The following is a 16,508-nucleotide window of genomic DNA, read 5'->3' as shown; positions in this document are numbered from 1 at the left end:
GGCAAGTCCAATAATATTGCAACACTGCAACCTTGTCGAGTGTGACAGACCTATGACAAAAGAGGCAGAGATCTCAGCAAACACAGCTGATAGGTGTCAAAATAATGTTGTTTGTCAATTAGTGGAACACTGCCTGTTGCTCATACTATATAGGAACTGTCCCAATAAAATAAAGTACTATCAGACTCTTTGGATAAAAACGTCAGCGGCTAAATGACAAACTCGATTATTAGGGAGTGCAATTAAATACACATTTAAACACAACTCAGAACTTTGCTTTCAACCTTAAACAATAACTAGGGAAGGACCGATACCACTTTTTCTCATCCGATATCTGAAATCTCAGTACCAGCCAAAACCGATCCGATACCGGTGTTGTTGTTTTTTCATAATCAGATTAGAATATCTATACCTCACTGAGTGATGCTAATTATATGTAAAGAAACACAAAACTTTAACTACACATTATTTCAATATAAAATGTACAAACTATTACAAAACTTTTTGTTAACTAGTCTACTGGATAATGCTGCAGCAAAATGAACAGTAATTCCAGTCTGTGTGTTCAGTAGAAAAGAAGGCAGTTTTCTTTTTGCAAACTTGTATCTGGACTTTAAAGGATTCAGATCTCGTTTATTGTTCAATTTAATTGTAAGATATCAGTTCAGTTTTCATTCACAGTTATTTTTTGGAACACATTAAACTGAAATATTGTTGTAATTTGTAAACAAATATTAATAAAATAAATAATAATAATATACTATTATTATTGACTTTTAGAATTTGAAATATAACATATATTTAAATCATGCACCTTTAACTTTAAAACCCTCTGGCTTTTATTTTGACATTCTGAACTCTCCAGGAAGTCCTGTATGTGTACCTCCCGTGCCATTCTAAATGAATATTATAAGTGAACCGAACTATTGAGCATCTACATCTGAGATGTTGTTCGTGAGTAGCGCTCAAATGTTGCACAATGCGTGAAGGCTAAAAATAGTAGTAATTCAATAATACGCTGGTGCTGCATGTGCATATTATAGATTTACTTATTAAACACAGCCTTTTGTGCTTCACAGAGCAAAACGCATGTCTTCAGGTAGCTTACACACAGTATCGGATTTTGATCTGACTCATCGGACCGATACCAGATCCATCTAAAAACATCAGTATCGGAGCCGATTTAGGTTCTTCCCCATCAATAACCTGAAAACACAGAAATGGGCACAGGATGAATACGCAAAGACAAAGTGGTAGCAATACAGTAAATGCTATTCCATGCATATGCATGATCTTGCTAAAAAAATATTTTGTCACAAGTGATAATTAAGATACTAATCCCAAAGCAAAGAGAGATAGACAAAAGACACTTCAAAAGCCAGGAAGGTGGATGAGGGATAAAGATTGACGGCTGGAGAGAGGAGGAAGCAGCAATGCTCCAGTCAGGGGGTTAATTAATTTTTAAATATCAGCCAGGGATCACAAGGTCTAGGGTATTTTCTGTGCCTTGTTCTCATTAATCAGGGTTATGGGTAACGCAAACGAGATCAGACCTATTCCTTGCTGGAAACCCATTTGGATATAAACAAGTTTCTACAGGCAGTGATGACTGAATATGGAGACAGAGGCATATCAAATCAAAGCAGTTTTAATAAGATCCAAAACCTGTATTGGCTTCTACGAGCAGTGGGATAGAAATTTCCCAATTAGGGTATTGGTTCTTATAAAATATAAAATGTTTGTGATGTTCAAAAGAGCAGATGACCAAAAGTTCATCAAGCGCCATCTTAAATGCTTACAAGAACCAAGTAATTTAGATCAGTGGTTCTCAAGTGGAGGGTCTCGACTCGAAAATAGGCAGCAAATCTGTTTTGATAGGGTTGTGGAATGCAGGGGAAAATGAATGCTGAATGCAAATAATAAAATGCAACTAACATATAATTGTGCATGTTAAGATAGCAAAAGAAATAGATCAACTTTTAAAAGGGAGGAGAAAACACCATCTCTTCTTTGGTTGACACCAAATGTCACACGTCCAATCAAATGTATCTGTTACTTGGTAGATGTTGTCCAAGGTAGAAATGGACAGGTTGCGTGACATGCTGACATCTTTGAAAACTATTTGAGTTCAAGGACATTTTTGTTTAATGTTCTAAGAATTTGGTACTGTGTTGCATTGCCACGTGATGCCCAATGTAAAATCTGGGTCATCAAGCAAAACAAGATGAAATATAGCAGCAAGCAGCGATGACAGCCCCAAGTACAACTGGTATATTTTCCACCCGGTGGCTTTCGGAAAACAATGTGAGGACACATGCATTTTACATTATTCTAAACAATTTTGAAGCAATTTCTGTAAATATAAGAGTCTATTTTATTATTTTTGATACCCGTTATGTCTATTATGATACCTGTGCCTTGCCGAGACTGTTTTAAAGTTCTGTTGTAAAAGTCACTGCTGCCAGGTGGTGGCACTATGACAGTGACCCAAAATAGTCACATCCATATGATTAGCCCCAATGACTAAACATAAATCTCAAGTTTGATCTAAATCACACATTGCACACACAATAAATTAGACACTTCCTGTTTCCCATTTTTTTTGCCATTAATTTAAAACCTTGCCAAGGCAACACAGTTAAATACATCAAAAACCTCTTCACAATATAGAATCTTCAATGTCTTGGCATAGTATTTTCTAAATGTGGTAACAGTCTAATGAAAGAATTAATCCCCTAGGAGGAGTATTTAAAAGTTCAGAGACTGCAATAATCAAAAAATCCAAAATAGCAGACTTCCTGTTGGATGTGTAAACTGTAATTCTGAAAGTTTTCTGGCTTGATGAGAACTATATATAACAATTTTGGTGACTGTAGGTGAAAATGGGGGTGCTACAGAGACCACGTTATTTTTTTTATAATCTTTTGGGGATTTAACTTTTCCTTTAATGTGTAATATAGCCACCACGGTTACCATAGTTACAATAGTGTTTACAGCTGTTGAGGAAGCCTGAAACTCAGTTATGGTAAGGGACGCTACATTTCTGACACCTGGTTGACCAATCACAACAGACTGGGCTAGCTGACCAATCAGGGCTTTTTGGAAAGGGGGGCTTTAAAGAGACAGGAGTTAAATCAGAGTGTTTGAGCAGAGGATGAAAACAGTTGTTGCGGCAATGTACAGTATGAGAAAAATTATGTGTTTTTTGAACATTAAAGCATGTAAACCTATTCTAGTAGACCCCCAAAATAAAAATCATGAACCTGTAAATTAGCATTAGGGCTGCACGATTTGGACAAAAATTCATATTGCAATTATTTTGAAAAATATTGTGATTGCAATTTGAGCTGCAATTATGATGGTAATGTTTTCCACATGTTCAACTGCAAAAAGGCTACTGGGGTTTTCGCACTTGAGCCCTCTTAAAAATAACCAAACTGAGACCTTTTTTCAGTTCAACCATATACAAATAAATATATAAACAGTGAAACAAAGTCTTATTCATATCCAAATGTTACCATGCACCATGTACCTGTTTTTGTAAATTTTGTGATAGGGTCTCAGCCCATTAGTTTTTGAAACACATTCAACTTGAATATGTTGGATGTTGGTAATATTAGTTCCGCTTTCACTTGTTTCCGTGGGGTGTAATAAGGGCGACATGCTCTCTCGTGAAGTAAATAAATTACAGGAGAATGAAGAGATGTTTCTGGACTCTACAGGTGTTACTGTTAATGCTGTTTGCTCAGCAATCATTTAATAAAGATGTTTGAATTATACCCCATCTTCTATTCTGCGTTATTATTATGATACCTGTGCTACCGCAGATAATAAAAAACGCTTCACGCAGGACGTGCCAGTTTAGTGTAAATAAAGCGTTTAGCGCACGTAAGCAAACAGAACCGAACTCAGAGCACTTCTGTTACTCCAAGCATGAGAGGGAGTTGTGGAGCACAGAACTGCTCTGAAAACACCAACAATGCGCTGACTTAATATAGACTGGACAGAGCAGCGCAAATAAACTTTGATGGGAGCAGACTATTTATTTATTTAAATCGCAGCCCTTTGCAATTTAATAAATCGCACAAGGTCATATCGTGGTTTCAATTTTATTTCGATAAATTGTGCAGCCTTAATTAGCATATTTTGCCCAGTCCTAATGGCCGACGCCTCTGATGTATGTGCAAAATGTCATGAAATTGTAAGCATGCCAAGTGCATCAAAAACACCAAAATATAGGAAGAGGAATAATAACAATGAATGTGTTGCCATGGCAACATAATTTAAGATATAAAATATTCCTTTAAAATCTTACATCAGTGTCTTGACATTATTCTAAAGAATTTTGAAGCAATCAATGCAAACACAAGAGGGCTGTTTCAAAGTCTGTTAAAAGTGCTACACTTCCTGCTGCCAGTTGGTGGCGCCATGACCGTGATCCACAACAGCCACATCAATGTGATCAGCCCTCATTACCAAACATACAACTGAATTTTCATCAAAATCACACAATGCAAACAGAAGATATAAGGCACTTCCTGTTTTCCATTTTTCAACATAAATGTATTGCTTCACCATGGCAACACAGTTCAAAATATCAAAAATCTGTTCGCATTTTAGCATCTAAAGTGTCTTTGCGTGATGTTGCACAGATTTGGTGCCAGTCACATGAATCCCTTAAGAGTAGTCTTTAAAAGTTCTTAGCCTGCGATTTTCAGAAAATCCAAAATGGCGACTTTCTTTTGGGCGGAGCTAATGACTGGGACTATGAAAGCATTATGAGAATGAACTATATGTACCGATTTTGTTGACTGTAGGTGAAAATGTGGTGCTACACAGCCCCCCTTACATGCCTATTTTCAAGGGGGTGCTACAAAGCCACCCCTGCACCTTTTCCCAGCCCTAATGGCAGACGAATCTGATGTGTATGCAAAATGTCATGCATGTTAAGTACCCCAAAAGTACCAAAAAACTTGAGAATAATAATAATCCTTAGAAAAATAGTGCCGCTGCACTTTCAGTGCTTGGGCCCAAATAATAATAATAATCCTTAGAAGAACAGTAGGGCCTCAGCGCTTTCTGTGCTTGGGCTCTAAAAATAATTGAATTAGATATCTCAAGCAATCAGGTTAACCCTATAAGAAGGAACAATTATCATTCATATGTATACCATTTTATCAGCAATGAGACAACTTAAAAAGAAAAAAATATCATCCTCATGGTCTCTAACACAAACTATTTTAAACATTCCCTTTTATGAATAGCAAACACTGAAAATATTTGTATCAAAGGCTCACAGATGTCCCTTGCTCTTTTAATGAGGAATTAGCAGGCCAAGGCAGACAGAGACCACTGTTTTTTCAACTTCACACTGACTTGTCTTCGCACTAATAAGGAATCCAAGCTTGCTAAAGTTACAACAAAAAAAATTTCAGAGCTGTGCATTTTCAAAAGGTTGATGCTTTTTTTTTCAACCTCTCTTAGTTGTTTCTTGTTCTTTGACGTCCCTTCGCACCATGCTGATCTTTAAAACTGACCAGGCTATTAGTCCTTCCTAGCACAGCAATTGGCGTACACATGCTCAATCATTAACCACAGGGCTAAAACATGTTGTGATGGCAAGTCCGCTGCTCTCTGATCTTATTGTGGGCTCTGGGTTTGAGGCCTGCCATTTGTTTCTTCTGACAGCTTAGTTCAACACATGATAAAGCGCCTTACCAGCTTCACAGATTCAGGATAGTGTAGGGTGTGTGAAAATCCATTAGCCTCTGAAACATGCACGCCATTCTTTTGATTAGTTTCAAAGCAAAAAAAAAAAAAGAAAAAAAGGGGTGTAGTTGTAGGCTTGTCTGATTATAAAAATACCATAATATAAACTCTGCTAAAAGGGATTGACTTGTGATTTAGCTGTTGGAAGTCCAACCTTAGTGCAATCTAAATGACTGATATCATCATGTACAGCCTTTGGATGTGTAAAGTCTGGATATATTACAGCAGGCAGGGCACAACAGTAAAAAATACATTTCTGTTGACCTGGTTGGGACAAAAGTTTTTTAAATATTAATAACTACAGTTTTGACCAACACAACATGGGTACAGATTTAAAAACTGAACAAGTGCTCTGAAATTTGCATACAAATCAGAAGTGTTCTGTTTTTATAATTTATTAATAATTTTGCACTATACATATTATTGTAATCGGTAAAATTTCAAACTGATAAAATAGCGATGTATCATATGTCATTGGAAAGGTTGTAGAATACAACAGCCTATTTGTTTTACAAAGACAAAAATATAGTGAGTAATAGCTAAGTACATGTCTTTGACAAACATGTTACATGTAAACAGGTGTTGCTCATAAGCCCTAATAACTTAAGCATAAACAGAACTTAAAATACCACCAGAATTAGAGGAGGGCATTCCCATTAAAATCAGCCCACACATACTGTAAGTAGTATAATGTGCACAAAGAACAATGTGCTATCTGTCTTAAACGCTTGTTAGATTACTTCACCGGAATAGATGTAGTACATTGTCCATTGTATTGTATTAGGATTCAGAATGCTGCAACCAGATGTGGAAGTAATCCAAATATGGGCAGAGAAGATCGTTCACTCCATTTATATTTGGCCACCAGGAAATGCCAACAAGTACCTGACACAGACTTAATAATGGCTCAAATGACACAGAATGAAACTGAATGAGATCTCTTTACTCATGCATGCATGCTTCAGAAATAAAGCATACCTTTAGTCATTGTTGTATTTGCATGTGTAATAAGTTTACATGTACAATTATGTTTTATTTGTTTGGAGAGGCTTTTGGACACTTGGAGACCTTTTGGACTCTAGGATTAATTATTTTTGTAATGATAAAATGTTTAATTGCTTTGTCATCTAAACACAATTTTACTGTTATATGTGTCATGATTGGGAACAAATCTAAAGCAGGTTTTCATAGCTATCTTCTTTACATCCTGAGACGTATAATTTCAAAGCTTAAAAAAGCACAAAAAATATAAATATCTTTTTCAGCAATTTCTAAGGATGAGAGTCTAATAATTTATCATAACCTATATCATTAAAATCTTGAAGTTTTCTTTTCTTTACCAAACAACTGACCCTCTTTTATTTTTTATTTTTTTATTTTTGAGTTATAAGCCTTTAATTTTGGGCATGTCACTGAAAAAGGAAATCTTTAAAAATAACAACTTCAGAGATTAAGTTTACATTTTCTATACAAAAAAAAACACAAACTGAGGCATTTGAGATGGAAAATATATATGTTTTTAAGTCATTCAAGCTAATTTATAAAAAATATTTAGCAATTCACAGAAAATAAACAAGTCATAAGAAGGCATTACGCACAAGAAGTTTTAATTTCTACAATATTATAGAACACACATGGTGGAATGTTCTATAAATAAATTACAGCCTTACCAATTTCACACAAGTGGGACTAATTTCTGATTCTTAAATCTTTTGATCTCATTTGTTTTCTAGTTATGAGAGCAGGTTGGCTTAGTGAAGGAATATTGGAGCACTGTTGCCAAGTGACCTTGCAAAGGCCAACCGAGTCTGAACCATATTTTACTTAAAAATTGTTTTTTTCAATAACACGCATAAGTATTCCTGATGCCTGGTCACTTGTCATGACCTGTTGAGCTTTCTACGAAAGACAATTAAAGGGAAACATGTTTAGCCCTTGGTTACTAGCCGTCACTCAACATCATTTATTGCCTGATGTGTTTGTTCCTGGAAATATCAAGGTCTAACCTTTCCGGAGGCTTTATTAAATGGGAAGCCAATTTTGCATTGCACTACTTATGAATTGATAACATATATTTTAACTTTTTCCCCAATATAATTTTTTTCTCCATTCTATGCAACTTCAAGTTATGATAACTATAATATGACTTATTAATAATGCAATGAACAATATATTAATAATAAGCATGCATTTATGAGCAGAAGGACAGAACTTAAAGTACCTTTGGCTCTACGCATGACATAAGTTTCAACCCGTGAGACAAAATCACAGAGGTAAGAAACATGAAATTTCCCCCCACTTCACCAGTTTTTACGATAGTAAATCTGGATTGTCCCATAATTAATCTGCTCATCTTGCAGTCACCGCTTTAGCATTTGTAGCTGACAGAACAACAGCCAGATGCCTTCCCCTGTGTGCTGGTACAGAGATAACCAGGTTCTTAAATGTCTCTGATATCTCTGTTCTACTGACATTGCACAGTCACATGTTTTAATTACCCAGGTTCAGAACTGAACTACAAATACATTCCAATTTAATACAATTCCTGAGGTATTGAACCCAATGTATTGAAATGTCTCATCCATATGAAGGAATAAACAGCCTATGTAGTAATATCTAATCAAAATTAAATGATGTTGTATGATTAAACATAAAAGTTATGGCAAAGCTTGTTTTAGTCTATTGTAATCCAACAAAACTATCCTCTGTTGCGTGACTGCTTTAAATTTCTATAAATTGCAATTCATTAAAATCCTCTTCCAGACCAGAATTTTGGCCATTAAGGATTCTTTTTCCTGCTTTAACTTAACACCTAAGTGCAAAATGATCCCCATTTTAATAAAACTAAAGCTTCAGGAAGGAGTAGAATAGTCCTTGAGATTTCTGCAACCAAACACATCAGAATAATGATGGTGAGTGACATCTTGTAGCCAAAGGTGAAACATGTTTCCCATTAATGAAATGTTTATCTATTCACTCTCAAATTCAATCGAAACAGACGTAGTTCATGAACAGAAAATTATGTCTGCAACTAAAAATGCATTTTGCAATATTAAGAGATATTCTTTAGAGCAGGTGTAACATTAATTCTTAAACTTTTATCATGGAAAATATGGCGGTTTAAAACCACACAAAATATTATTATAATTTTTAAACCTTAATTGATAATAATAATTGAAGGTGCACTCAGTAATTTCTTCCTTATTAAAAAAGTTTAACTCCTAAAAGACATAAATTGTAATTGTGCAATATATATAGGAAATCATGACCACTCACATTAAAATGAAGATTCCAGTCATATCAGTAACCTTATAAAAGCGGTTTTATTCTAGACAGAAGGTTCGAACATGGGGGCTGCCATGTTAGAATCACATGAACAGCCAAATACTACTCACTTAATCTCAGTAACCTCCTGTTATTTGACATTTTCACTCATTGATTAAAGTTATCATGGCTGGCAATACTACATTTCTACAGTGACATCTGAAAACGACTGATTTTAAATGAAGCTGCATCCAAGCCGCTAGGTGTCAGTGTAAGTCCAAGATGACACAACGACAACAGATACTGAATGCACTTTTAAATAAAATGATTAATAATTATTACAATATCACACTTAACACATGTTTTGAGGTTTATTGATTATTAAAAAGGGGTTAGCAAAGTTATTTTCATTCATAATTTGGTGCTAGATGATCATTTAATATACTTTCTCTGACCATTAGAATTAAACAGGCTATTTTTTGTTGCTGTGTCTTTAAGACCTATGTAAATGCCCTCATTGAAACATGAAATGAGCAACACTGCCTTGCTGCAGGCTTGCTGTTGAGTGAAATTTAGATTTTAACTGCCCCATATTTCAATAACAGCCACATTGATCATTTATCTTACAGTTCAAACACAATCGATGTTTAAACATTGACCCTTAACAATTACTTGGTTTAAAATGATTAAACTATGACTTTAACTATACATAATTAATATTTACATTATATTCATGATGTTAGCCAGAGGGGAACTGGCCCCCACAGTGAGTCTGGTTTCTCCCAAGGTTATTATTACAACTACATCTTAAGGAGTTTTGTGTTCCTTGCCAGTCACCTACAGCTTGCTCACTGGAGTTATTAATACAACTATTATTTAATTATTTTTAAACACGATTAAGGATCGTATTTTACACAATGATGATTCATTGACTTTATAGACATTACAGTTTTGTCGTCTGTTAATGCTGATCTTCTGTAAAGCTGCTTTGAAACGATGCGTGTTGTGAAAGGCGCTATACAAATAAATTTGACTTGAAATTTGACTTGACTTTTCACAGCTTGCATTACATTGTGACAACATTGTGCAGAAATGTGTCAGATAAACTGTTAAAATCAGATTGAAAAAAAAATATCAGGGTCCTTGTTAAAATCAATTTCAGTCACTTCCTTCTAACACTGAAATTTTTCAGAAGGGTATGCACTATGCAGAGCTGCAGGTGCTACATATAGCCAAGAACAGCACAAGATGACAAAACTTCCCACTTTTTACTCTTGTAAGTTCTTCTACTGTTTAAAAGTAATAGCATCCTACTTCATCCTCATTGATTCCCCATAATATGTAGAATATTCTATAATTATCCCATCTAATAATAAAAATGAATTTAACACAAAACACCAACTGAGGTCTGATGCCAGTAACACAGGTAGAAAAGTCACTGTACCAGACACAAGAGACAATGTCCAAAAACAGCCGTCTTAAAAGGCACCCTATGCATCAATTGTGAGATAATTTGCATGGCAGAAACGTTCGCATTGATCTTGGGGTGTGGGAGGTGCAGACAGCGACGAAGAATCAATACTCCTGCAGAGAGGCTTGGCTTGGCCCTGTGCCCATGTCCGCCTCCACACCGTCCAGCTGAGACACACCTAACCCAGCTCTAATGCTCCTAACCTCAAAGTGTGGGAAAACAGCTGGCCGACCACACAGAGGTGAGAACCTAATGAACCGGCCCTGCTGCAGTCTCAGACTCAAACTAATGAGACATAGAAATATTTTTTGTACTGTTCTCATAAGTGAGGTTTGTACTGGTGATAGGGGTTTGCAATATATATTGTCTACGTTAACATCACAATTGTTGTTTTAACGATATGCGAAATCACATTATCGAGTATGTCACTAATTTTCAAAAAACAATCAAAAAGCTGTATTAAGCGTCCTCGAATTCACTGCGTGCTGTTGCACATGTACATTCAGGTCCGGTTGTTGCACATTAGATTGCGGTGTGTATGACAGAAACTGTCATAAACACAAACACAACACAAACAACCTCGCAACCCACGCTACATTACATTTCATGTCATTTCTGTGCAACTATCATCACCAAATGGAACTTACAAATAATCACTGCTTTTAAAGAGGTTTTACAAAGACTCTTCCCATCTGCCATTGGTTGAACAAACTGATAGTCCCGCAGTCGCCCAAAACTCACAGAAACAAATCTATTTTTCTAGCTAGTTTTGCTCCATAGAATCAGTGTTTAACTTTTATTGCCTAAAATATTATGTTTTTATTAGAACTGTCAGAATTGACACGTTAACACATGCAATAAATTATACATTTTAATGCGTACATATTTCGTAATCGCAATTAACACATTTACGTTAATACATCATAAACCAGCATAAAAACTTGTTTGAACATTTGTAATGTGTACACCTGGAGTCATTACACTGATGCACAATTCACAACACACACATAACAGCGCTTTGTGTCAGTGATCAAATGATGGGGAAAGGAGCTCTTAACGCTATTTGATGTACAAAGCAAGCCCAGATGGGACTTGTGATAGAAATCAAGTATTGTTCAGCCTATGTAAGATGCATTTTAATTACCACAGAAGCATGTCAAGTCTTAACTATCACCAAAATGCAGAAAGAAAATTTTTGTCTAAGAGCTCTTTATGTGGTGTTCAAAGTGCCTTTTGACACTGGCGTTGCGTCCTGATGCAAATCATGAATGTGGCTTCACGATTGCTGTAGTAAAGCGGATAGCCACAGTCTACCGGCAGATTAATATTGTGGAGGAGGACAGTTTAAGAGATTTAATGCCCATTGCAATCTATACGAGGACTAGTTCTTTCAATAAGTCAACCTCCCACTTAGACTTTGGGAAATGTTTAAAGTTACTTGAATTGTTGCTAGTCATGTTTTGAATTGTTGCTAGTTACTTGTATTCATTAGACATCATCTCAGCAATTTAAGTGTGAAATGTCTCGAACACATCCGCAAATTCACTGTTTTTCCTCATATGAAAATGTAAATTCAAGGCAGCTGACCTGTAACCAAGGATGTTTCGGTTAAGGAACGATAGTTTTGAAGGAAAACAGACGAAAATACATCTTGCCATCTTGAAAGATGCAGGGTTTAAGCGGCTAAATGATTGGAGAAGTCCTGCATATGTCACCAGAGAGAAGTGTGTAATTTCACCGGAAGACTGAGCTATTACATTTTGATTAAATGTAAAAAAAAAAAAAAAATATTAAAAACTATGTATGGATGAATTGATCACAATAAGATCAATTACATGCATTCAGAAAATAGATAAGGTGAGTTTTCATTTCATGCCAACTTTAAGCTGAAGTAATACAATTTAAGACCACTGTGGTCAGATTTTATTGCTCATTAGAAATGGAAAAAATCTTGTTTTGGAGAGTACTGCCTTTCCCCAATCATGTAGATAGCAGCTATATGCATGACTATTACATACATAGAAAATAGGTGCCCAGACACGTTACTAAGATGGCCGCGGAGTGAACTGACTTGCCTAAAAGGTACTTTGAAAAGAGTCAACAACAAAAAAAAGTGCCAAACGATACAGGGAAACTGTTTCTAGTTTGAAAAAAATCCTGACACTACCTTCAAGACATAGAAAGGGATTCACAACCAGGATATATTAAATAAAAACAGAGAGAGAAAAAACAAAGTCAGAAAAAAGAACATTTAGACCTCCAGTCTTGAAGTAATATGAAACATTTCAAAACATTTAATTCCTCGTGACCCCAAATTTTTTTTTATTAACTGAAATAATTTTTTTCCTTTTTAAACAACAACAACAAAAAAAAGTGCTTTCTGCTATAAACACAAGTGACATCCTTTTTGCAACAGCAAAGCTGAAAAGAATTGAAAAGGTTTGAGGAAGAAGACCTGTATACACCTACCATTATGCAGACCATGTGGAGAGATCAATGATTGAGTACCTGCAATTTATTGAGCACTTTAACCCATATCCTTTCACCTCAGTGCAAAATCAAAAAGTACATTTACCAATTCATGCATGAAAAACTGAACAGGTGATTAGGCACTTCAAAACAGCCTTCACCATTTTATAACCTATTCTTTAAACCATCCAACACTTAATTGCAATATTTCAGAATAAACAAAATAAGAAATAAATGAACCACAGCTTTGATATGGCTGTGCCATGTCCCATTCAAATCCAGATCTATCATAATGGCACCTGCATCACCAAAGGGCAAAGCTTCAAAGAGCACAGGACCAGAGCGCAGGCATCTTGCTAAATTGCATTTACAGTAAGAATAGCAAATCTTGTTCAATAACACTTAGGACGCAAGACCTACTTCAGATCAAAAGAAGTCAAAGCACTCAGTTGTAATGGATATTGAGCAAATGTTGGTTCTGCTGTAAGAACACCTACATCTATTGAATCTCAAGTGTGTGCTCTTCGGGCAATCAGCTGTGTATTTTATCGAGAGGATTCACTCAAGGACTTTGTGTTTGTATGATTCAAAGAGAAAGTCATTTTTCTGGGCAAAAGTACACTGCAAAAAATCATTTTCTTGATCAGTATTTTTCAATTGCTTTCCAGTAAACATCCTTCAAACAAGATACATATAATAAGCAAAACTGCACAAGTTATTACAACTTTTTTAGGGGGGAATAGACTACAAATTAAAGTAAAATAAAAAAAATATTTTTTGAAAGCATAAATCTAACACAATTTTGTAAGGTTAAAACAAGAAAAAAAACTTGACAATGAGATAAAAAAAAAAAACTTAAAGTAAGGCTATTTTCTCTGAAGTCTTTTCTTACACCATTTTTCTTTGTATCTTTTTGTTTAAAGAACGTTTAGAGATTTTCACTTGAAAAAAAAAATATATGATTTTTGGCAGTGCAAAAACCTTTTTTCTGTATAAGCAGATTGATTTTTGAAGTTGTTCTACATTTGTAACATCTCACATTGCATTAAGAAAATCATAACTACATGGTATAATTAAGAATGCACTAATGTATCAGCTACATAGTTTAAAAAGCGGCTTTTTTTCCTTTGGTAAAAACTTTTCATGATGTGGTTGACATTTCCATGGAATTGCCCAACATACTCTATGCATGGTATGAATTTGTAATGTTCTATCATATACATCCAGTTCACATGTAAAATGTGAGTTTTGTTTTTTATAACTGCAAAAATGACTTGGAAGTACAAAACCAAAAATGTCATATCAATTATACTGTTTACAATATATATATATATATTTTTTTTTTTTTTTTTTTTTTTTTTTGCAACTTCTTTTTATCTTTCATTTAGGTTTCGGTCTGGCGCTCTAAAATGTTGGCCTGTGTTCAACAGATCCAATTCTTATTCAATGGAAATTATTTATTGTTAGAACAGAAGAAAAAAAATTTAATCTTTGCATATTTGAAAAGGTTAATTCTTAAGTAAAACAGTGATCTGGTGTCAAAATAAGGTAAGTCAGTCCATTGTTCTTGGTCAAAATCAGCCTCGGTCAAAAACCTTCATATTGGCGCATCCCTTCTAGATATAATGCCTCTCTCAGACTAATGTAAGGAATTAGATCATCAAACTGTAGACATATTTCCTCTTGATTATAGTATAATAGCATTATTAGAAGTCATGGTGTAGGATTTCATTGTTAAAAACATAATATTTGATTCTATGTCTCACTCTGATGCCCATGATGATGTAAGTCTTATTCATGTTCATCTCAAATTTATGAATGGGTTGATGCACACCAATAGAGTTTAATATCAAATCTTTTTGTTTAAAAAAAAATAATAATTTCCATGTCCATTTGTCTACTATTACCCATATATCAAAGATAGAGTTTTTCCATTTAACGAACACAACCAGAGAGAGAACGTTTCCACTACAGTTAGTTAAATAGCTTTTGTACTAACCATCTTGAATACTGAAACTCTATCTTGTCCTTCCAAAGAAGATATACGAATGATCTATAAATAGTTATTCAGATATAAATTATATATAACTGATGCAGAACAATGCAACCATTAAGAACACTCACAACACATACTGTTTCACCAGTTCTACAATGTCTACATAGACTCCTTGTAGAATTAGGAATTGATGTGTAAACTTTTTTTATATTAACAATTTTTGATAAAGCACCTGCATAACTGATTGCTTGACATTCTACACAGAAGCAAAAACAAATCAAATGACAAGATTTTTAATATTGCTGATTGGTCAATACGGTGTTCTAATCCTGCTAAAATACACAACATTTAAATTAACAGCTGTGGTACGAAACACCCGTTCACCTAACTAATGTGTATATTACTGCACAGCACCCATACAGGCAAACTATTAACTATTAGTTAACATGTCAGTGACTAGGCCTATATCTTCTTACAGAACTTCTGAAGTGACATATTGAGGTTATTAAATCACTTTCACACACATATTATTCATTTCCTTCCTTCGAGACTCTGTGAATAATAATCCAGCAAAATGCTAATAACTTACTTTATTGGACCATTTGTATGCCTGGAGTAGCTGGCTGTACAGAGGAGTTTTGTCCTGTACTGGGTCTAAACTGAGCAGTCCACTGTTGTGTAAAGGGTGGCTCTCTGATGTTCTGCCAACCAAAGTGCTCAGACGCTCCAATTCACTGCAGAAACAGAGAGAGAAAAGAGAGACATGCTGGTAAGGCTGATGTTCTTCACAGTGAGAGACAGACATGCAGACAAGTGCACACACAACACACAAAATATCACAATTTGCTTATGTAAACTGATGTACAGAGGCCCCAAAATGTTTTGGACAATTGATTTAGTCTACAGTACAAAAAAAAACTTGTGCATTAAATAACAAAATATCAAAATAACTTAAGTAATATTAATTTTAAAGAAAGAGAGCACATGCACACTTTCAAGTTAAACATCACAAAAATATATGTTTGTTTGGTTTCAAATTATAAAGATAAGTTAATCAAAATTACAACAAAAAGTATTTGGACACTTCCTGGTTGTCAAATGTTAGTGGAACATGTCCATAATTCATGTGATCTTCTCAGACACCTGTGTGAACTGGAGGGGAACTGCCTTCATACATCCACTAAAACACTTTGATACAAGTTGATTAAAATGAATAGCAAAAATGACTTGTGAAAATTAGGCTAATTAGTGTGAAAGTTAGTTCATAGATAAGGTCTAGCCACTTTGATCTTTTCTAATGCAAATTACATTCCCATATATTAAGTCTCTAAATACATTTTCATCCCACTGTAAATAATATTCATCATAATCTCCATTTGTAATGTAACTTTGTACATGTAGTTAAGCTTAAAACTGAATTAGCCTACAAATGAAGAGTTAAATATATGATAAATACACAATAGAGAGCTGCTTTATCAAAACAGGGTTATGTAGCTCTTATTATAGGAGGAAACTGAAAGATAAAGATGACAAAGATAA

General features: G+C 34.8%; 1 protein-coding gene across 2 annotated transcripts in view; it reads right to left on the bottom strand.

Annotated features, from left to right (window-relative positions):
* med27 (mediator complex subunit 27) overlaps window positions 1–16,508 on the bottom strand; it is a 77,600-nt gene that overhangs the window by 60,504 nt on the left and 588 nt on the right. For both annotated transcript variants that reach the window (XM_052094641.1, XM_052094642.1), the window contains exon 2: window positions 15,559–15,703. In XM_052094641.1, the coding sequence (XP_051950601.1) occupies window positions 15,559–15,703 (145 nt within the window). The remainder of the gene's footprint in view (window positions 1–15,558; window positions 15,704–16,508) is intronic.

The sequence above is a fragment of the Xyrauchen texanus genome, chromosome 27 (assembly GCF_025860055.1).
Source record: "Xyrauchen texanus isolate HMW12.3.18 chromosome 27, RBS_HiC_50CHRs, whole genome shotgun sequence".
NCBI classification, from domain to species: Eukaryota; Metazoa; Chordata; class Actinopteri; order Cypriniformes; family Catostomidae; genus Xyrauchen; species Xyrauchen texanus.
Note: the sequence above shows the minus strand (reverse complement) of the source record. Positions and strands in the feature narration are given on the sequence as shown.